Raw genomic sequence first — 21,828 nt, 5'->3', positions numbered from 1 at the left:
GGTTTGGGAATACCAGAAGTCTGTACTGCAGTTTGATTTTGTTGTGAATATGAATTTGCTCTGAGAAAGAGTCTCAGTCTCTGTCTGTCTGTCTGTCTGTCTGCCTGTCTCCCCACACCCAGTGCTTGACTAGGCTGACTTTGAACTCAGAGATCATTCCCTTCAGAAGTTCTGAGATTAAAGGATTAAAGTTGTAGACCACCATACCTGGCTAGAATGGTTTTAAAAACGAAAACTCCCAGAATTTCAAGATTTGAAATTATGTTAGCATTCTGTATGTGCTAGTCCTAATATGTATGCCTATTTGTATGTTGTATGTTGTGATTTTATACGTTGAGACATATAGATGCCCATGTCAGGCACAGACCACTTACATTGACCACGAGATTGATCCCCCACCCCCAGACAGCAAAGCACAATGAGAATGGAAGCTGCCTATGTCATAGAGCTTGCAGCTGCCAGCCACTGAGCTGCCTGCCCATGCCTTCCCTCTGCTGTCTGTGGGATTCCTGATGAGCGCTCCCTGAGTCACCATTGTGAAGCACTTTCCTGTTCATGCAGGCGAAGTGGAGAACTTGGATTTACCAGATGGCTTGTTTCCCAAGGGCAGTTAACGAGCAGTGGGCTTATTTTGCACTCTCCTCTGAAGCCTGTCCCAGACACCTTGTTTGTAAACAGTGATCATATCTCCGAGTGCATCTGTCTAGAAGGGACCCACTTGGCAGCTGGTTAAAGTCTACTAGCTTTATTTCCGAGTCTTGGAGTACCCTTTCTGCTGTTACTTCTCACTAGGATATAAATGGCCTTAAGACCAGCTCCCTTGCCAGGAATGAGGTGGCTAGGTCTAGAGTCCTCCTGGGAATCTCCTCCCTGTGGTTGTTCCTTCAGTCTTCCTGTGACAAAAGCTCAGGAAGAGTACCTGTCACCCCTTCACAGGAAGCTGTGAAGACAACAACCTTGGAGATGCCACATCCTCGCCTTCCCCTGGGATGAGTGGCCGCTCCAACCCTCCCTCCATGGTTTCCATATATTTCTGAATATGTATTTGTCTTCGTGGGGTGTGATTCTCCTTAGTGGAATTGGGGCTGATGAGGATAGAATATTAGAAACAGAATAGGTTCTAATCTTTGTCGAAATTCAAAGCAAAGAAAAAAAAGAACAAAATAGCCCGCCAAGAAGCGTGAAATGCTTCACCAGCTTGTCTTTTGTATTGTTCAGTCTGCTGGGGATCACCACCGTGTTTCCAGGAGGTGTCTAGTTAAGGACTTCGTGAAGTGGATACTATTTGCGTGTCTGCTGGCATCTTGACAAAACAACCACTGAGAGGTCTATGTTTTATAAGGATTATTTTTGAGTCAAATTGGAAGGATTGGCTATTCTTTCTGGTAGAAATGAGTGTGAACTTCTTGTCTAGCATATAGCATGTTTGGTAGAATGTGAACTTCCTGTGTAGCATGCAGCATGTCTGAATGGAGCTTGGTTTAAGCAGTGACAGAGGCCTTGTGGCGGTTAGAGCCTGGCTTTCCAGAGACATGAATCAAACTCCTCTTGTAGTAGAGAGCTGAGAGAGACTGACAGCTTCTGCCGGTTTGTTTATTTTTGTCAGGTGAAATAAAGGCCTTTAATTCTTCAAATTGATACATAAATCAAGTTGCATAGCATGCAGTAACTGTCCGTGTATGCATGTTATATTCAAGCTGTTATAACTGTGTACTGTTACACATGACTAAGACAGTCCTATTTTCAGGAACTGTGAGAGACTTCGTACCCTTTGTGTGTAAATGTTGGAAACTGGGTCTGATTGGGCTTCACCAGAAGTAGCATTTGAGTAACACAAGCAAATGAGAGACTCCCTGTACTCCCAACACTATAGTTCACCTTGGTTTCCAGGAAGACAATATTGGATCTTGGCTTCACATACCCAGTACACTTGCTGGATCTGTTTTCATCATGATCCTTTTCTGATAGGATGTCAGGGCCAGGGGCCTAATGCCTTCTCAGGGGTGGGGATGGGAATGGAATCTTGCTTTTTTTTTTCTCTACTCTTAAACCTGTGCTCTCAGTGGCTCTGTCTCTATCAGAAACTGTTGTTCTTATTATGGCCTATGCAGATGGGGAAATAGGGAATACATGAGTTTAACCCATCTTACCCAGTTCCCTGGATCATCCACAGGAGGAACAGTCTATTCGGGAAGGAGCACAGGGGCACAGGGCTCTCCAGACTTAACATTCTAGACATGGCTGTCCCTGGGGTTGCCAGGCGTGGCTGAATGTCTGTGTGTGGTAAGGATGAAGTTACAGACAGGGACTCTCTGAGATCAGGTACATAGAGAGCATTGTAGACTTTGCACTTCAAAGACCCAACCGTTTTCTGTTACCGCCTTGCTTACCAGGGCCTGAGCTTGATGAGACCCTGATTTCCCTAGGTTTCTAAGCCCAGAGACGCTCAGTGGGTTCCTTGTTAAACGTTATTAGTAAGGATCCACATAAAAATGAGCGGCAGCAGAATCCTGAGTACTGCCTGCCTCGTGGAGTAGAGACGTTGCCTTTAAATAGTGGGGCTCGGTTTTCATTAGCAACAAGCTCTGGGGGTATTGCGCAGTGTAGACTGGCTCGGTGTCACCTTCAGCTTGCCTTGCGTCTTCCCTCTTTGGGGCAGCTTTGCCATCTAGAGGCTCGAACCAGATCAATTCTGTTGTGTTTAATAAGAAAATGTTATAAAGTGAGAAATAAGTTTTATATGGTACCATGAATATTTGGAAAATGGAGTCATAGTCCAGGGGCTGTTAAAAGGATTTTCGTCATGAGAGAGGCTAATGGCTGGCTTTGTGTGTGTGTGTGTGTGTGTGTGTGTGTGTGTGTGTGTGTGTGTGTGTTACACTAAGGATCAAACCTAGGGCCCTGTACATGGTGAACAGTTATTCTATCACTGAGCTCAAATGTTATCCATTTTTTTGAGACAGAGTCTCTTAGGCTAGCCTTGAGCTACTAACTGTACTATAGATCTTGAACTTAGGATCCTACTGCCTTGGTCTCCTGAGTTCTGGTATTACAGTTGCCTACTAACTCACCTGGCTATGGTCTTTCTTTTCTTTTCTTTTCTTTTCTTTTCTTTTCTTTTCTTTCCTTCTTTCTTTCTTTCTTTCTTTCTCTCTTTCTTTCTTTGTCTTTTTTTCTTTAAAACGTATCTTCAGAGTACTGTAAAATGACTCAGAAGTCAGTTTTCTTTCTCAGTTAATTTCATAGTATTCTTTTACCTGGATTATGCCGTCCTAATATAAAGGTAAGAATGCTAAAAATTGGTTTATACCCGTCAGGTTTTCCCAGAGTGTGCAGAACATATGTATGTTCCTTTATATATGAGGATGCTTATCTCATGTGCATATCTTTTCTCTGTTTCCAGGCCTTCTGCCTTATCTAGTAGCCCGACGTATCCAGACCTGCCCTTCATTAGGATCTCCCCACACCGTAACCCCACTGCAGCTTCAGAGTCCCCCTTCAGCCCACCACACCCCTACATCAACCCGTATATGGACTACATCCGCTCCTTGCACAGCAGCCCGTCCCTCTCCATGATCTCAGCTGCCCGAGGGCTGAGCCCTACAGATGGTAAGTCTCAGACAATTCTTCCATAGATTCCCCCGACATCCTCACATGTCCCCTGTGGCACTGTGTAGGGCAGATCCAATATATGGTAAGGTTTTCCACATGAGAGGCAGTGGAACAAAATTAAGTTTACCTCGTGCACGCAGCGCTGCTTCTGTGGGTGGCAGTGTTTATATCTTCATGTAAGGGTAGCAGTTTACAGGGGAATTAAGTAACTTGGGACTGAAAGTAAGGTCTTCCTTACTCCCTTCCTTGCTGTTACACGCTTCTCTAATGCACGCCACATGATGAGACAAGCCTCTCAGGTAGCCCATGCTTGTATGAATTCTCTGGGTGCTTTGCCCATCTTCTAATGAATGCTCTTGTGTTCTGTATGTTGGAAAGACACATTTATTTAGACTTGTCTCTGAGCAAGAGCTTGACAAACTCTACTGTGCACTCATCATCTGGGGATCCTGATAAAACTGGTTGATCATAGGGCAGGGACAATGTGGAGTGGGAGACCTGAGACCAAGTGATGTTAATGCTGTTGTAAGTAGCAAGAGCTGCGGGGTAGAGGGCAATATTATGTGTGCCTTCAGTTCTTGAGCTTGTCAAGTAAAACTAAACAACGGGCAAAGAGAAAGAGTTAGACTTTATTCCTGATGCTCATTTTAGGCTTAAAGTGTAGGTTTCATTCTTTGTAAAATTGGAGTTGGTTATTCATATCTTCCTGTCATGTTATAACCTATTCCTTAAGACTTGGGGAAAATATTCATTGTATCTTCTATGTGTATATGAGCCTTTGCCTAAAATTGCTCAGCCCTGCCTTAAGATACAGAATTGCATAAGCCTTAGTAACTGCTGATGGTGAATATGCATTTTTCACTGCAGAATATAAGTCACTGCTGGTGGTTGCAGAGCGAAGAGATACCATGCAATTAATTTCACTAAACTGTTCGTTGTGGCTTCCTTGCCTCTAATTCTCACACTGAAACCATATTATGAAGCTGTTTGTGCCCAGTGGCAATGTGTATGAAGTGTCTGAGGAATCATCCCTTCTCGTGTATTTCTAGGAATATCCACCTTCTAGAAACAGTTAGCACCCCATATGTCTTCTTTGTAAGAATTCAGTGTAGTGAATATTTTTAAGGTACCCAAGGGATTTATTTTCTCTTCTGAGCAATATTCACATTTTAAAAACCTGCAAAAAGTGAAACATGGTTAATGACTTTGCTTGGAATTTGATTTTGTAATGAAAGAACGGAAGGTGGTAGAAATAACCATAGGAGAACAGATGAAGAGAGTGGGGAAGAAGCTCAGGGTGCAGGTGGCTTATAGAAATTTGATTGACTGAGGATATGGTATTGTTACTTTTTGGAAATCATGCTTATTGTCTGCATTTAATAAGTGTAACTAAAATACCCATTGGCTGATTAGTGGGTCTGCCTTCCCATTCCTGCCTCTCAGTGCTCCGTTAGTAACTGTCTTAGTAACTTTTCTGTTGGTATGAAGAGGTACAATGCCCAAGGTAACTTACAGAAGAATTCACTGGGGCTTGCAGTTTCATAGAGATAGAGTCTATGACCATCATGGAAGCAGGCAGGCAGGCATGATAATGGAACAGTAGCTGAGGGCTTTGTTATCCTCAAGTAGGAGGCGCAGAAAGAGTCATTAGCAATAGTGTGAACTTTGGAACCTCAACTTCCATCCCCAATGACACATGTCCTCCAGTAAGGTCAATCCTTCCCATATAGTTCCACTAACTGGTGACCAAGCATTCAAACATGCATGCTATGGGGAGGTCGTTCACACTCAAACCACCACAATACCCAACCAAATAATTTCACTGGTATTTTTCTTTTGTTGTCTGGTACTTTAAAGATACCCATTTTTTGCTATGTATTATGCATAAAAAATGTATTGTCACTGAATACAAATTCAACGTACCCATTGCCAGGATTTCTCTGCCTATGACTAGTCATTGTCAACCTCCACTGCTCAAATGCTATGCCCTAGGCACTTTACAGACATTACTTTACTTTGGCTCCCAGATTCCTCGTGGAGTCTCTGTGCATCCAGGTTTCTGAAAATCTAGAGGCCACCCTCAGAACTGCTATCTTGCTGCTTTTGCACGTAAATTGGCAGGTGGAAACCAATTATTATCCTACTCATGTAAGGCTGCCTCTCGCCAGTAAATTGTTCCAGATTGATAGGTACATTTTCCTTTTGATTTTGTAGTGGGGGAAAAAGAGGAAAAGGGGAGCTTTTAAATTCTGGAACCTGAAATTGCAGCTTATTTAGTTGTGTGTCGTTAATGCTCTGCTGCCCTCTTTTCTTTCTGGTAAACCCTGACTTCTCATGTTAGTGAGTGTTAACTCAGACACTCCTGTCAGGAGCCTAGGGAAGTATTTTGAGTATGTCTGGAAAGAGATCACAGTTGTCTGAGTTGTCTACTGTTGTAAGAAGTATGAACATACAGTAATTGTCTATAGGCAGCTCATTTCTCTGCAGGAGGAGGAGTTGGTCATGACCATCTGCAGACAGCCATCATTCTGGTACCAGCACTGGTACAAGGTTGTGTATTTTGGACTCTCCATAAATTACTTTGTCTAGTTAACATCATTGCTTTCTTAGTATATCTGTGTCTGCTCTGTGATCCCAAAATGACAAAATTGCATGAATGACATATTTCTCAGACTATGTCCCGTCTCGAAAGATACATAACTACATATATATTTTAAATTTTAATCATTTTGAATTCATGTTAATTCCTTTAAACAAAGAACAAAACTTTTCTAATGTATTTGACCTTTTTAAATTCCTTTGTTTTTGCTTTCAAATAAAAACATACACCAGTGAATGCAGTCTTAGAAGAGCTTTATTTCACGGAGCCATAAAAGAGTTGTGTTTGAAGGATAAATGGCAAGTGGACTTGGGATGCTCCAAAAGAGAAAACTGGCCACTTTTCCTTCTTGTAACCATCACCACACTGTTTCATCTTGCAGCCCCCCATGCTGGAGTCAGCCCTGCGGAATACTATCACCAGATGGCCCTGCTGACAGGCCAGCGCAGCCCCTATGCGGACATCCTCCCCTCGGCTGCTACCGCCGGTGCAGGGGCCATCCACATGGAGTACCTTCATGCCATGGATAGTAAGTGAGGACGCTGGGTGATGGGGTCCTGGGAGGGTAACAGATGCTAACTAGGCAATGGAGAGAAGGCTGCAAAGGTTCGGTGATGGGTTACCTTTTCAGTTCCACAGATGGAGCCAGCCTGAGATGACCTGTTGCCTTTCAGTGAACTAAGAGATGCATAAAATTGTAGTTTGGGAGCTATACTAGAAATGTAACTGATCAGCAAATTATGCCGCTCAGTTTCTTGTGATATGAAAATAAAGGAGCAGATTTGCTCCCTGGATGGAGCCTGCATGGTCACCCTATGGTATTGTGGATTTTTTTTCTTTAGAAATTGAGCATTAAAAAAAAAAAACGGACCAAAAAAACCCAAAACTGTAAGACATGATTTATTTCCATTCACATATCCTTATATTTTAAAACGGTGTTTCATGAAGACCCTTTGCAGCTGCTAAAAAGATCATAATAGTTACACAAAGAGGGAAAAAAAATCCAGAAACATTTCCAAATTCTAGCACATGGCAATGAAGGAAACAAAGATCACGTGATGCGCATGTCACTTGAGGGCTGCCCAGAGGCACATTAGGATTCCTTTGGATCACAATGGGCCTATAATGGCCTTTTAGATGCCCCAGAGCTCTCATCTCTGAAGAGGACATGTTCAGTGAATATCCTTTTGCAGGGTCTTGAAGAGTGAGACTAAAACCCAGCTGCAGGGAAGTATGGTTTTTCTAGCAGTGATGCTTAACCCTTGTGTTTCCAGATAGAATCTATCGGGAGTCACCCTGGTCACGGGTGTGCTTTGGGCCTCTAAGCCCCAGATTTTGGAAAGAAAGAGGATGATTGGTCCACACGGAAATAAAAATTGACAGCCTGGGTCTGCTAATCACCCAGGACCACATTGGTGTACCCCAAAGGAGTGTGGCCTGGTCCTGGCCTCTATTGCACAGCTTGTTACCACACACAAAGTAAAAGAACTGAGTTGCACTCTCTGTGGGTTTTTGTTGTTAGGCTCAGTAGCATAAAGAGCTTAAGTTTCAGATTCATCATAACCACATTTCAATTAGCAATTGTTGAGGGGGAAACAGTTCACCGTTATTATGCAAATTAGTTATTTGAAAATTTGCAAATAAAAAATTAAAATAAGAGAGACTCCTTGGAAGGTCAGCCTGTGTTACTTTCCCTATTTGATAAGAATATGTTTAGTCAGGCAGTGGCGGGTTTTTTTTTATTCAAATAAAGGATGAAGCTACCCTTTTACTTTGTAAAAACTAATTAAAGGAATTTTAATTTGCCAGAGTATATGGTAAATTGACTGTCATTAAGTAGGAATTTAGATGTCCTATCATTCATCACATGAAAAGAAAGCTCCTCTTTCTTTGTCAGAAATTTTTATTAGAATGGAGAAACAAAACAATTAACAGAAACGAGGTTGGAACTCCCTGTGCTGGAGTGGTGTGAAGACTGCCTGGGCTTACAGCTCAGTGATCGAGTATTTGCCTGGCTAATACAAGGCTTTGGGTTCAGTTCCTACCTCTGCACAATATAAACAGGACTCTGGTTTCAATGGCAAAAGTACATGCTGTGACTTGTGAGGGGTGACCTTTTGACTTGGTAGCTAGAGTATTTAGTGTAACACATTAGTCTAAGCAGGTATATCCATAGCTCTAATAGTTCCAGAGGTCGAGGGACCTTGAGCCTGTACTTCCTGTAAGGAGCATCCTAGGGAAGAAGGGAGGGCAAGAGCCACTCAAGTCTATTCTATACATCTGAGCAGAAAGTGACTTAAACCAGTGACATTCTGAGAGAGAGGGGCAGTAAGAACATTTTCCAGCCAGACCTTTTGTGACCTGGGAGTTTGGTGGAAAGATTTTTGCCAGGATGTATGGTGGATATAAGGCTTATGTTTCAGAGTATCAGATCACATTATCTATCTCCTGCATCACTGCTAGTTAGAGAGGCTCTATTTAGAAGGCTGGGGTCAATCCCGAGCATCCCTATAAAATCAGAGATTGTGGCAAGGATGAAGAACATCTGTCTTATCTTGTTTCCTCTAACTCCAAGTCTAACAAAATAGTTTCATTAAGGGTTATGTGAAAACTGACAGTGAATTTGGTCTGTCATTCAAGTTGTCTGGAAATGACAGATATTTCTCCATTAAACGCTTATATGATGAAATTCACATATTGTAGTGAGTAAAAATCAGATAGTTCTACTCAAGGCAGAGGGCATGATTAAAGGTGCTCCTTAGCTGCTACTTGTGTACACAGAGATGGGGTTCCTGTTCTGTACTTACATGCCCTAAGCTGTTCTAAATGACCGAACCCATTTTAAATGTGACTGAAAGAAACAATTGAGACAGCCCTATGCTTGTCATTCGGAGCAGAGGAACAACGTTACATATGGATGTTACTACCATCTTGTGTCTGGCTTTGAGATTAACTGTATAAAACCTTCAAAGTCATCTATTCGGTTTCATTAAATTATCTCAGAGCATGGTGGATTATTATCTTGTATATGGTCCATCTCTGAGGTCTGTTGTGGTGATGCAAACTTTTAATTCTAGTACTTGGGAGACAGGATTAGATAGGAGGATTGTCAGTTCAAGGCTGGTGGGAACCCCCTCAACTCACACATATGCACATGCATGCACACATACACACACATTGTGTGTGGAGGGCAGAGAGAGACAGATTATTTCATGTCTGTTGAAGAAAATATTCCCATTGAATTTTCTGGAGATCAGTTGGCTTGTTTTTTTTTCTCTAAAGATTTGTCTGCTGCTTTAATTTTCTAAACAAGGCCAAATTGCCACCATCCTGTAAGGAGTCATATCCATGCTGTGAAACATAAGATTTTATTTTTGTATTTAAAATTATTTAAATTGATGGGCTTCCTATCTTGCAGGATTACCTCTCGCCCTCTCATTAAGTCTAGTTTTATGACTCTGACTTGTAAATTGATCTTCCAAAAGCAAGAATGGACCAATGGGCAGCATTCTCTACTATACCCGAAGACTCAGATCTTGACATCTAACAAATTTGAGGGCAAATCATACTTAATTGTAGCCCCTCAGTTAAAAGCCACTATATTAAGTGGGCATGGGTTTAAATTGGATTGTTAACCTTCAGATTAAGAGGCCATCAGAGGACTTTTCTTGAAGTCTAAAACTCTTAGTTCTTTAATGGAGAAAAAAGGTCTGTATCAGTATCCTTAGGGATATCAAGCCTTGCTGACATGTGTGCGCAGTTTATGCCTCCCACCTTGGAAAGGTGATGAAGCACCATCATCAACCTCATGGATCATCTCTGCTTAGATGAGAAGGCTTTTAGGATAGGAATCTTCATTTTGACACCACTGAGTCCATGGCTCTATGTGATGGGACTGCTCTGTGCACTCGAGGGGTTTGACAGTATTCTGGCCTCGTCCTTCTAGATGTCCATAGTATGCCCTGAACTGTGGCCACCAGATGTTGTCAGATATCTCATGGGGTACAAGAGCACCCTGAATTGGGTTGCACTGGCTAGGGCAATGCTTTGTACATTGTTTTAGTGATGCTGTCAGTGTACTGGGGAGCATTTGGCTGCTGGAGTCACAGAGAGAGGCAGGCATAACTACACCAGATTCTTTATTTTAGCATGCTTTAATTCAGTTTTTGTCATTCAACTCATTGCCTTAAAATGGTGTGTGTTAGAGTGGAGAGGGCATTGTGTTGCAACTGTGGGAACCTCTGTCTTTGTCGCTTGTGGTGAATTAATGATGGGAATATCTAAGCAGCTGTCAGATTCATAAATCATTAGAAATGAGAAGGATAACACATAAAAGTCTCTCCCTTTTGTTGAGCAATTTATCATTTTGCCTGCGCATTAATAAACACAGCTCTCCTCTGAGGTAAACCCCTGGAAGATAAATATTTTGCCCTAATTTCTTCAACTGTAGTCAGTAGATCACAAAGGGGAGGAGAGATGTTTGTCACAAGTCGCCAGCTTCTGTCCCTCTCCTTTTGCTCTGAGAAGTGGTAGTCAATAACGTATAGATTCTGGCTGTAGGTAATCAAGTCCCGTTTTATTTGTGTAACAGGCACCAGGTTTCCTAGCCCCAGGCTGTCGGCTAGACCCAGCCGAAAACGCACACTGTCCATCTCGCCACTGTCAGATCACAGCTTTGACCTTCAGACCATGATAAGAACATCTCCTAACTCCTTGGTCACAATTCTCAATAATTCCCGTAGCAGCTCTTCAGCAAGTGGCTCCTACGGACACTTATCGGCAAGTGCAATCAGGTACGTATTTTCCTGAATCTATTATGTGTCTTTATAATAAAATGTCAGTGTTCGAGTGAAGCAGTGAACCATTTGTGCCAGTGGTCTGAGAGGAAGGAGCCACTAGGCTGTTGCACCCATATCAGGAGTCAGGTTAAATAACACAGCAGTGGGCCAAAATTAATTTGTATGTATGCATTAGTTCTTATATGGTAATTACTCAGTTATGATGCAATCTGCTTCATAGAGATGGAGAATTTCAGCTCTTTTTATCCAGGTCTTCTCTTGGAACTATTCTATAAAATAAAAACCGACTCTGCCTGCTTATCCAGCCTATGTACAAAAGAGGAACAAAAGCAAAATTGACCTTAGAACTCTCAACAAAAAGGGGTATAGTGAGAATGAAAGAGTTTGAGCAGTGCTTTTAATTCAACAGAAAACAAATGCAGATGATTTGAGGGCACCTACTGGGCCAGTCACTGGTAGGCTAAATAGAATTAATTACACATTTCCAGCTTTTTTTAAAAAAAGATTTATTTATTACATATACAGTGTTCTACATGCAGGCCAGAAGAGGGCACCAGATCTCATTACAGACGGTTGTGAACCATCATGTGGTTGCTGGGAATTGAACTCAGGATCTCTGGAAGAGCAGCCAGTGCTCTGAACCTCTGAGCCAACCCTCCAGTCCCCTTCCAGCTTACTTTTAAAGATAAAGACTTTGGTTAGCTTTTCTGTACAAGGAAATAATTTTAACATGCCCCTACATGAATGTAAGGAATATAAAAATGATTTTTATAAAGATGCTTCCTATTGCTAATGATCAGTTTTGGACTGTTATCGCTGAATATAAAAGAAGCTCAAAGAAGCCATGCTAAGAAATTGTGCGATGCTCACTTTTTTCAACTAGTCACATGATTTGAACAGTACTAGTTATAACTAAAAGAGACAGAATCCAATAGTATTCTAATAGTTGATTAAATAGTCCTGGCTCTAACCTTTAGCTCTTTTTTCTCCCGTACAAGTTTCACCATGGGTTAAGTGTTCACGTACCAGAGATCTTTGAGTTACAGTTTTGCCAACTGTGGGCGGTTTTTTTGTTTTGAGAGCGCACGCTAGTGAAGCTGGGGTGATGGCAGGGAGCTTGGGAAGTGCAGACAGGCATCAGGAGGCCAGCTTCTGCTGCATGCCCATTTGACCATTTGGGGCTACTTGATGTCCTGTCAAAAACAAACAAACAAACAAAAACACCAAGAAACACAGTAAAACGACTGTTTTACAAGCCTTGCTTTAAATAAGTAAGAATGTATTTTATTTATTTTTTTATGAATGGACAAGAGCTCTAGTTATTAATTATGTTTTTCATGGTGAGTTTACATGTTTGGGAAACTTCAGCACTTCAGAAAAATACACATAAGCAATAGTATGGCCTCCATATGTATTAAGAATAACTAATACTATTGTTCCATAGAACATGTTCCAGTGAAGTTTTAATTATTTTCTAGTTCAATTATCAGCAGTTCTCACTGGCAGATAAGTTAGCATTATTATAAATCATGATTCTCATTTTTTGCTCTTCTTTTCATATGGCCTATGAAAAGTGGAAACATGGGATGAAGAAAACACCTGCTTTTGTGACTATAGTCAGTACATAGACTGGGGTCTGGGGTGTCTCAGGGTCAGCCAATGCAATCAGTCAACAGACTGGGGTCTACGATGACTCAGGGTCAGCCAGTGTAGTCAGGGGATAGACTGGAGTCTACGGTGTCTCAGGGTCAGCCAATGTAATCAGTGGATAGACTGTTGTCTACGGTGTCTCAGGGTCAGCCAGTGTAGTCAGTGGACAGACTGGGGTCTATGGTGTCTCAGGGTCAGCCAGTTTAATCAGTGGATAGACTGGGGTCTACGGTGTCTCAGGGTCAGCCAGTGTAGTCAGTGGATAGACTGGGGTCTACGGTGTCTCAGGGTCAGCCAGTGTAGTCAGTGGATAGACTGGGGTCTACGGTGTCTCAGGGTCAGCCAGTGTAGTCAGTGGATATGGGGTCTACGGTGTCTCAGGGTCAGCCAGTGTAGTCAGTGGATAGACTGGGGTCTACGGTGTCTCAGGGTCAGCCAGTGTAGTCAGTGGATAGACTAGGGTCTACGGTGTCTCAGGGTCAGCCAGTTTAATCAGTGGATAGACTGGGGTCTATGGTGTCTCAGGGTCAGCCAGTTTAATCAGTGGATAGACTGGGGTCTATGGTGTCTCAGGGTCAGCCAGTTTAATCAGTGGATAGACTGGGGTTTATGGTGTCTCAGGTCAGCCAGTGTAGTCAGTGGATAGACTAGGGTCTACGGTGTCTCAGGGTCAGCCAGTATAGTCAGTGGATAGACTGGGGTCTACGGTGTCTCAGGGTCAGCCAGTGTAGTCACAAGTGTAGGCTTTGAGCATTTGTCTGTAGTCCGATCTCAGCTTTACCACTAATCTGCATATTTAACAGCTGCAGGTAAGACATCCAGTGTGTTGGAACGGGTCATATTTTATTAAAGGTGATATGGATCCACAGTGGAACAAAATTTCTTCCCCACTGGATGAAATTAAATAGAAATAACCCTGAATGGTACTTACAATAACACCATCAGTGATGTTTCAGCCTGTTGCTCTCCAACCCAAGGCAGGTTGTTCCTGTTCTCCTAGCTTGTGTTTTTTGGTCATCTGCTACCATAAATTATATGTTAATTAGCTGATACATTGTTGTTGTGTGACTTGACTAAAACATCCACGTAGAAATTTAGAATACTGTGATAGTTTGTACAAATTACACAGTTCACTTAGTAGCTTTTGTGGGGAGGTGGTGGTGCTGGTCATTGAACTCAGGACCTTGAATATACTAAGGAGGTGCTCTACCATGGAACTACACCGCTAGCCCCAGAATGACTTTGTGAACAATTTTTTCTTCTCTCAATTATCCCCACTTGCTTGCTTTACTCTTTGCAGTGTCTTAGATGTCCACAGTAATGTCATTTATACTTAGCAAGCATCCTTGTGACATCTTAGAGTTGCTCAGAGAAGCAGGTGCCTCACTTCAGAGCCTGGTGGTATCCCAGCTTAATCGTTTCATTAAAAGTGGAAGAAGAGATTCACTTTAAAGACCAGTTGAGGTCTCAAAAGCTCCTGTGAAAGTCAGGTGACCCAGAACCATCACATGCTCATATTCTTTCTTGCCTTTCAGTAGGGTGTCTCAGTCTTTGATATAGATTCATGGTATGTTAAGATAACATGCCCCTTCTTTTCCATAGAAGGATGTAATCCAGTATGGGATGAGCTGCCATGTACTGTTGTACTGCAGGAAGTATTTTAATGGACAGTATCATCTCCACTTGCCACAGAAACTTCAATGCATTGTGTTCCCTAGACCCAAATAAACCAACTCAGCAGTCCTTACCAGGAAAGAGGCATGTGAACACCCTGAGAGCAGGTGCCGTTCTTTTTTTTTATATAAATTTATTTATTTATTAAAGATTTCTGTCTCTTCCCCGCCACCGCCTCCCATTTCCCTCCCCCCCAGCCCGAAAAGCAATCAGGGTTCCCTGTCCTGTGGGAAGTCCAAGGAACCCCCACCTCCATCCAGGTCTAGTAAGTTGAGCATCCAGACTGCCTAGGCTCCCACAAAGCCAGTGCATGCAGTAGGATCAGAAACCCATTGCCATTGTTCTTGAGTTCTCAGTAGTCCTCATTGTCCGCTATGTTCAGAGAGTCCGGTTTTATCCCAGGCTTTTCCAGACCCAGGCCAGCTGGCCTTGGTGAGTTCCCAGTAGAACATCCCCATTGTCTCAGTGTGTGGGTGCACCCCTTGTGGTCCTGAGTTCCTTGCTCATGCTCTCTCTCCTTCTGCTCCTGATTTGGACCTTGAGATTTCAGTCCGGTGCTCCAATGTGGGTCTCTGTCTCTGTCTCCTTTCATCACCTGCTGAAGGTTAATATTCAGGAGGATGCCTATATGTTTTTCTTTGGGTTCTCCTTAATTAGCTTCTCTAGTATCACTAATTATAGGCTCAATGTGCCATTCTTAAGAGTGAACAGTGCAAAAGAAACTGAGCTTGAAGTACATTTGATGTCTGCCTTGAGCTAGATATGCAGATTGGTACGTGGAAGGAGGAAGCTGACCAATTTACTGTGCTTGGTTACTACCACAAGCGTTCCGGGCTCCTACTTAATCCTTTACCCCCAGACACACCTGACTTTCACATTTGGGATTTTCTGTGGCCTACTTCACTATTAATGTTGGCAGTACAAAGAGTAATTATGCCATTTAGGTTTGTAAGGCTGCAGTTACATAATAAAACAGTTGTTTGGGTCCATTTTCCTGGAGTAGAAAGAGTACCAGACCTCTCCTCTCACATCTCTGCATCATCTTTGCCCCCTCCCATTAACACGGGTGCAACAAATAGTTATTGAATGAATAAATTACAGAGGTTTCCAACCCCTACTGAGCAATAAGAATACCCTTCACCCTGTTTTATTATGGTTTTCTAAAAGTTAAGATCTATTTAAATGTTATTCTACATCCCCTCAGATTGATTATTATATATGTATCAGAGACAAAAAAATGATGCAAAAATAAAAGAGTTAAAACAGTAAATATCTGTCTCGTTAGTATATTAATTTTGATTTCTTAAAATATTTACTTAATAATTTAGGCTCCTTTAACCATCATATAAAACAGATGCACTCAAGAGCCTGTTGCCATATTAACTATAGTGCTTGGATATGTCGGGCTAGGTGTGTTATCCTAACTTTTTTTTTATTCTCACAGGTGCTATAACTCAGAAATCTTCACACATACTATAAAGTATTTCATTTAAATAAGTTGTAAATTCTCTATCACTGGAAGGTTTTTACTGAAGACCACAGCATCAAGCAGTCTGTGGTCCTCAGTTCACGGTTAAACCTAACATTGCAAACAGCTCATTATTTATATTACATTTAAAAGTTTGTTATACTAATACCTCTGCCCGCAGACATTAAGCCATCATAGGAAGAGAAGACGTTTCCAATAATCCTTCTCTCGCCAAGTGTAAATGGAATGGAGGCATGATTAGTGAACGCATTCCCAGTGCACCGGGTGTAGCTTTTTCACTCTCAATGTAGTGGCAAAATCTGAGTAGTGGTTTAAGATCTGCAGAGTTAGGAAAATCATCTCAATGAAAATGTTATTTCTTGTTCAGCTTTACAGATCACCCACTTGAGTTTCAAGGTCTCCAGTTTCACAGTTATTGCTGGTTTTTCTCTTGTCTGCACAGACAAGCCTAGCCTGGGGACTGTAGTGACTCTGTCCTCTCTGTACACCGTCATCCTTCCCTGGTTCAGAGCCCTGTGCAATGAGGATGCATTTGGCTAGGTCCATGGATGCTGCCTAATGGGAGGTAGGAACCTGTGCAGTTCCACAGCTCTCTGGCTCTCTACTGCTAATGAGAGCAAATATATTGCTTATACTGGCGAATCAACACACACACACACATTAAACATACTGGAAATAGATGCCTACAATGCCATATTAGCGGTATATTTAAAAATCTCTGATCCCGTCCTCTAAAATTTTCGAGGTGTCCCTTTTTTCCTCCTTAATATTATTAATAAAGTTGTTAACAGCATCTTTTTTAAAAGATCATTTTCTTTTGAATTATTCATTCCCTAAACACTTGAACGAGTTTAACGACAGGCTAGGTGCAGAGGCTGCGGAATGAGTAAGTGAAATCCTCACCTTCGTGGAACTTACCGGAAGAAAAGCCGCCAAGCAGAGATGAATAAATGAGCAGATGGTTGGCCGAGCTTACTTGAAGGCTGGTCGTTACTGTAGAGAATGTGACCCGGGTGTCAGGAAGCAAAGACCTGTAAGATAATGGGAATCCCCACAGGAGGAGCTTTCAGTGACTGTCCAAGAACAGTGTTGAGCATTTAGAGCCCGCAATAGGAGGAGCGGGGCATCTGAAGAACTGGCGCTGATCCAGAGGGCTAGAAGACTGTTAGATAAGGGCAGCCAGGGCTCAGGTTTGGGGACATAGACAACAGAACTAAATTATACAGTGTCCATGCCCAGTGGCATAAGAGCAGTGGAAGACTTGGGACACTCTAAAAGGCTGTTTGACTCTCCGACTGTGGAGACATGCTCAGAGGGGTTGGTGGGCTGCCAAAGAGTGAAGCCACCACTGCCTCAGACTGGTAGGTCCTCTCGTCTTCTCCTGTCCACCAGGTTGTGTTTCCTCTAGAAATCCTTGAGTGGCTGAAGCATAGTTCGAACAAGACTGGGAAACACCACTCACATGGGAGAAATAAGACTAGCTGTGTTGCTCATATGAACATGATTTTTCTAACCATGTGGACTTGCTCAGCCCATGTACTGCTTCAAAGGTTGTTAGCACCTCCCAAATCAGAGTGTGCGCCGCTATTCCTGTTCATAGCTGTTTGGTTGGTGACAATTCGCTTCTTAATTTTCTACAGTACCTTCGCAATAGAAAGCCCAACACACATTCTTCAAGGCTACTCAGGTTGTGCCTACCAGAACATAAATGTTAGGACGCTTTCATATGAATGTGTGGGTCTGTACCTCCCTGTTCCTTCCTGCTGAGGCCTAGCTGGGTTTTCCAATAAATGTGCCTTAGGAATTTTTATGGATGGAAGTAGAAGTTTTTACTTTGTTTGCCCTCAAGTATAAGCACATGGGTGCATATGTATACCTATATCTATACATGTATAATTAATGGAAGCTGTGAGGCCATTCTTTGCAAAACTGGAAAGAGTTATTCTTTGAATGGCAGTCGTTGTATGGTAAATTCCAGAGATGCAACAAGAAGTGAATGATTTTGTTAGCACAGAACCTACAACATGACTCAAAGTTGGGTGTGATTAGATTACAGTTTTGCCTAGGGTTAGCTCGGTGCTGCCTCGTTTGACATCCAAGTTCATCAGCAAAAGATTTAGGAGAGGCAGAAGTCAGAAAGCAAGCCCTTAGATTCTTCTACCTTTAGGGAACTGGGCTTACCCTCCATCCTGATTTATAGGAGCACTCTGAAGTGTGATCAAATGAGTTTCTTTTTGGAATGCTTTAGCCTGGGCCCAGTGTGGTGGCTCATATCTTTAATCCTAGCAGTCTGAGATGGATCTCTGTCAGATCAAGTACTATCTGGTCTACATAAAGACCTTCAGTCCAGCCAGGGCTGACATAGTGAGACCCTGTCTCAAAATAAACAAATGCACTTCAAATCTGTAAGTTAGAAAATAGAGGTCTGTTGGTAGCCACTGAGGAGAGTACAGCGTGCATTTAAAGCAAGACATTTCCTTCTAATCCAGAGGAGTCACGCCTTGCTCACACAAGGCACTGGAATTAGCTGTGCCTGTTTGACTCGCTCTATCTTTTACCATCCGCTGCGGGGCTGCCGTGTAACTTAGCCACTTTCCTGGCCAGCTCCGTATAACCCAGTCCAGATCATCGAGAGATTACAGAGATGAACTCAGAAGCTGAGAAGGCTTTCTGTTGCATCAGTGTAGATCAAAGGTGGGGAGTACTTAACTGCCTAGCTACTCATAAACCCCAGGTTTGTTGTGCTTTGACACATGAAAGAGAAAAAACTAATACCTCCGTTACCATCATGTAGGAATGGGAAATTCTATGGGAACTATAAGAAAAAACAGTTATCTTCAGAGAAAATGCTGCTTTTTAAAAGTTACCACACAAACAAGAAGTTTCAGTATGATACATGGTGTGACTATGATGTAGTACTGCTTTCTCCCCTTTGCTTGTCTGGCTAGCGTAGACTCCTTCTTGTTTTCATCTTAATGTAAAAAGGATCAGCTCTTCCAGTACAAAGGATTGCATCAGTCCAAACCATGGTGCTTTATTGATGGCACAATTATCTAAGAAATCTAGCATCACTCTTCTTACCTCCCACTGAGAAATTAAAAAACACATTATAGGGTCTTCTTGTAAGCTCTGTTAATGGGGTTTTCCATGTGACTTGAATACAGTGTCTTTGAAATGATTTTTTATAGTAGGGCTGAGTAAATGTTTAATGACTTATTTGTACAGTTATAACCTTTAGTGTCTCATGTATTAGTCTGTTGCTCTAACAATTAAATGAAAATGTGACTTACTGACTGGCCGTAGGAGAGAGAGCATTCATATAACTTATGGTGGGACAGAGTTATGTCTCTAACAAGATTAGACATTTTAAAGCTTTCCATATTGATGATCAACATATAGTTTTCTGGCTAGAAATAGTAAGACATAGAGAAAGTTCTCAGTTCAGATTTCTGGAATTAATGAATGAAATGTTATAACTAATGAGATTTAACTGTTTTATATATGTTCTTTCTGCTACCATCCCCAGGATTACCCAGCCGGGAGAATAGTTGGTTGGATTCCAATAGCAGCAGATAACTGTATTGGAAGCTGTTATATTAAATATGAGAAATAGTCAAATTTACACTTTGGGGGAGGTAACAGAAGCTGAGAGTTGAGCCCAAGGCCTCACAGCATGTTATAAGCACATGCTGTATCGCTTACCTGAACACTGGAAATAAATCTCAGCAGAAAAATCTTATGCTTATCAAAAAATCTGATTTTTGATAAAGTATACATATAAATCAGAACTTTCTGGCTCAGATTTTGAAAATCTTATTTAAATTTTTTATTTTAGATAAAAAAATATGCATGCGAGTGTTTTTTTTTCTTGCATGCGTGTATGTGTACCAAATATGTGCTTGATGTCCATTGAGGCCAAAAGAGGACATCGGATTTTCTGGAACTAAAATTTTGTAGTGAGCGCTAGACACTGAATCTGAGTCCTCTGTAATAGCGGAAAGTGCTCTTAGCTACTGCGCTGTCTTTCTGGCTTGAAGGTCTTTTTTTTTTTAAGTCGTTTGGGAAAATGAACTGCTTTTCAAATAGAGGGTTGTTGCTCACACTGAGTTTCAGCTCAGTGCTGTGTGAGAGATGAACCTGACAGAGCAGCTCTGACTCAGCTTTGCCCAGGATTCTGCGCATAAGTCACACCATTCAGGGCCCTGCTAAACAAACACTCCAGTAACTATAAACTGGTGCTGATCACTCAGATGTCTAAAATCCACATTTTTCTGCTTTTTTTACTCTTCTAATAAGTGAAGACCAATTAGTACTTACATTAGTTATTCGGGAGATGTAGCCAGTAAATGTGTATGACAAGGAATACCAGTCTCTAGCTTCTCTAAGTGTTTGTGCTGATCCAGTTGAGCCAAGATGTAGTTATTGATACCTATCAATTGAGGGCGTCTTTGTCAATTTGACATAACCTAGGCATCTATGGGGAGAGGGAATCTCAGTTTAGAAATCGCCCCCATCAAATCAACTGTAGGCAAGTCTATGGACCATATTCTCATTCTCTCTCTCTCTCTCTCCCTCCCTCCCTCCCTCCCTCTCTCTCTCTCTCTCTCTCCCTCCCTCCTTTCTTAAAGAATTTTTTGTACATTTCTTGATTAGTGATAATCTGGGAGGGCCCAGCCCACTCTGGATGGTGACAGCCCTGAGCTGGTGGCTCTGGATTATATAAGAAATTTTAATAATATTGATACATTGTATTTGTAGATAATGTCGAATGAATACATGCACTATTTTTCAAGGGCCTTTGAGGGGGACTCTTTAAGGACAATTGACCTTTTCCTTCAATTTTGTCTTTTGTAATCAGCGAAACCTCTGTTGTGTTACCCATAGTGGGGAAAGTAAAGTTAAATGTTAGCTTTGATGCCTTAATGTGATTTGGTGCATATGATGTCTAATTGGAATTTCCAGAGGAAGATTTTTTTTAATATGGCTTTTTTGTTTGTTTGTTTCTTTTTGAAGTGGCAGTAGTCTGAGGATACTAGGCAGAATAATGGCTCCAAGGAAACTCATATCCTAATTCCCTGGAACCTGTGAACAAATTACCTTATCTGTAGATGTGGTTTAGCTGCAGATGTTGGATAAGCTGTAAGTTTTGATTTTATTTTGAATTATCTGTGTCATTAAATTAATGACCAAGGTCCCGTGAGAGAAGAGCTAGAGTCAGCCAGAAGAGAGAGCCAGATGGAGCAGGGAATGTGAGCAGCCTCTAAAAGCAGTGGACGAGGCAGGAGCCCAGAGCTTCATGCTTAGCTCTAGAGGTAGAGGGATCTGGGTAGAGGACACGGTAAGTCCAATTTCGAGAGTGGCCACCTCTGTACCAAGAAGCCAGAACTTCATAGATCAGCACTTCCCCTTCCATGGCCCTGTGCATGTAGACTTGGTCACATAGGCTTGGGTTCCCTGGCTCCCCCTCAAGAACTCAGAAGGTCTCTACACTTCCACCATGAGAGGACACATGGAGGCATCATTTACCAGGTAGTATATTCGGTCTCTAATGCACGGAACTGCCATGCTCAGTCTTGCTTGGCCCATTTTTCTGCTTTTTCCTTAAGAACGCAGCCTGAGAACTCTGTATAGGCAATGTTCTGAGCAGCACTGACTGCAAAACCTACGTATATGGATACTGTGTTAGAGCATAGAACTTTGTGCTTTTTTCATTCGATTCTAAAGTGGTCTGTGGTCTAGAGTTGACAGCCCTACTGTAGCCTGTCCTAGGAGCTGTGTTAGTGGCAGCAGCTAGGGCTGAACATTCTGTGCTCATCAAAGGCATCTTGGAAGTTTGCAGTATCTAGGTCATCTGTTCCTGGCTTATAATAAACTGCAAAGGCTGAGAAGTCATTGGTCTGTCTGTCAGCCCGGCTGCCTAGTAGTTCAAGTAAATTTTAGAGTGTATTTATTTCAGCTACCTGGTTTCACCAATGAAAAGTAAGCCACAATGAGAGCTACAAAAG

At 42.1% G+C, this 21,828-nt stretch overlaps 1 protein-coding gene across 1 annotated transcript in view; it reads left to right on the top strand.

Moving 5' to 3' along the window:
- The window catches only part of Gli3 (GLI family zinc finger 3), a 257,726-nt gene that overhangs the window by 164,862 nt on the left and 71,036 nt on the right, over positions 1-21,828 (top strand). Inside the window, exons 5-7 of the mRNA XM_075970160.1 lie at positions 3,404-3,609; positions 6,594-6,740; positions 10,803-11,004. Coding sequence (XP_075826275.1) covers positions 3,404-3,609; positions 6,594-6,740; positions 10,803-11,004 — 555 coding nt within the window. The remainder of the gene's footprint in view (positions 1-3,403; positions 3,610-6,593; positions 6,741-10,802; positions 11,005-21,828) is intronic.

This window comes from Microtus pennsylvanicus, chromosome 4 (genome assembly GCF_037038515.1).
Source record: "Microtus pennsylvanicus isolate mMicPen1 chromosome 4, mMicPen1.hap1, whole genome shotgun sequence".
Taxonomy (NCBI): Eukaryota; Metazoa; Chordata; class Mammalia; order Rodentia; family Cricetidae; genus Microtus; species Microtus pennsylvanicus.
The sequence above is the reverse complement of the archived record's forward strand: the minus strand, read 5'-3'. Positions and strand labels throughout refer to the sequence as shown.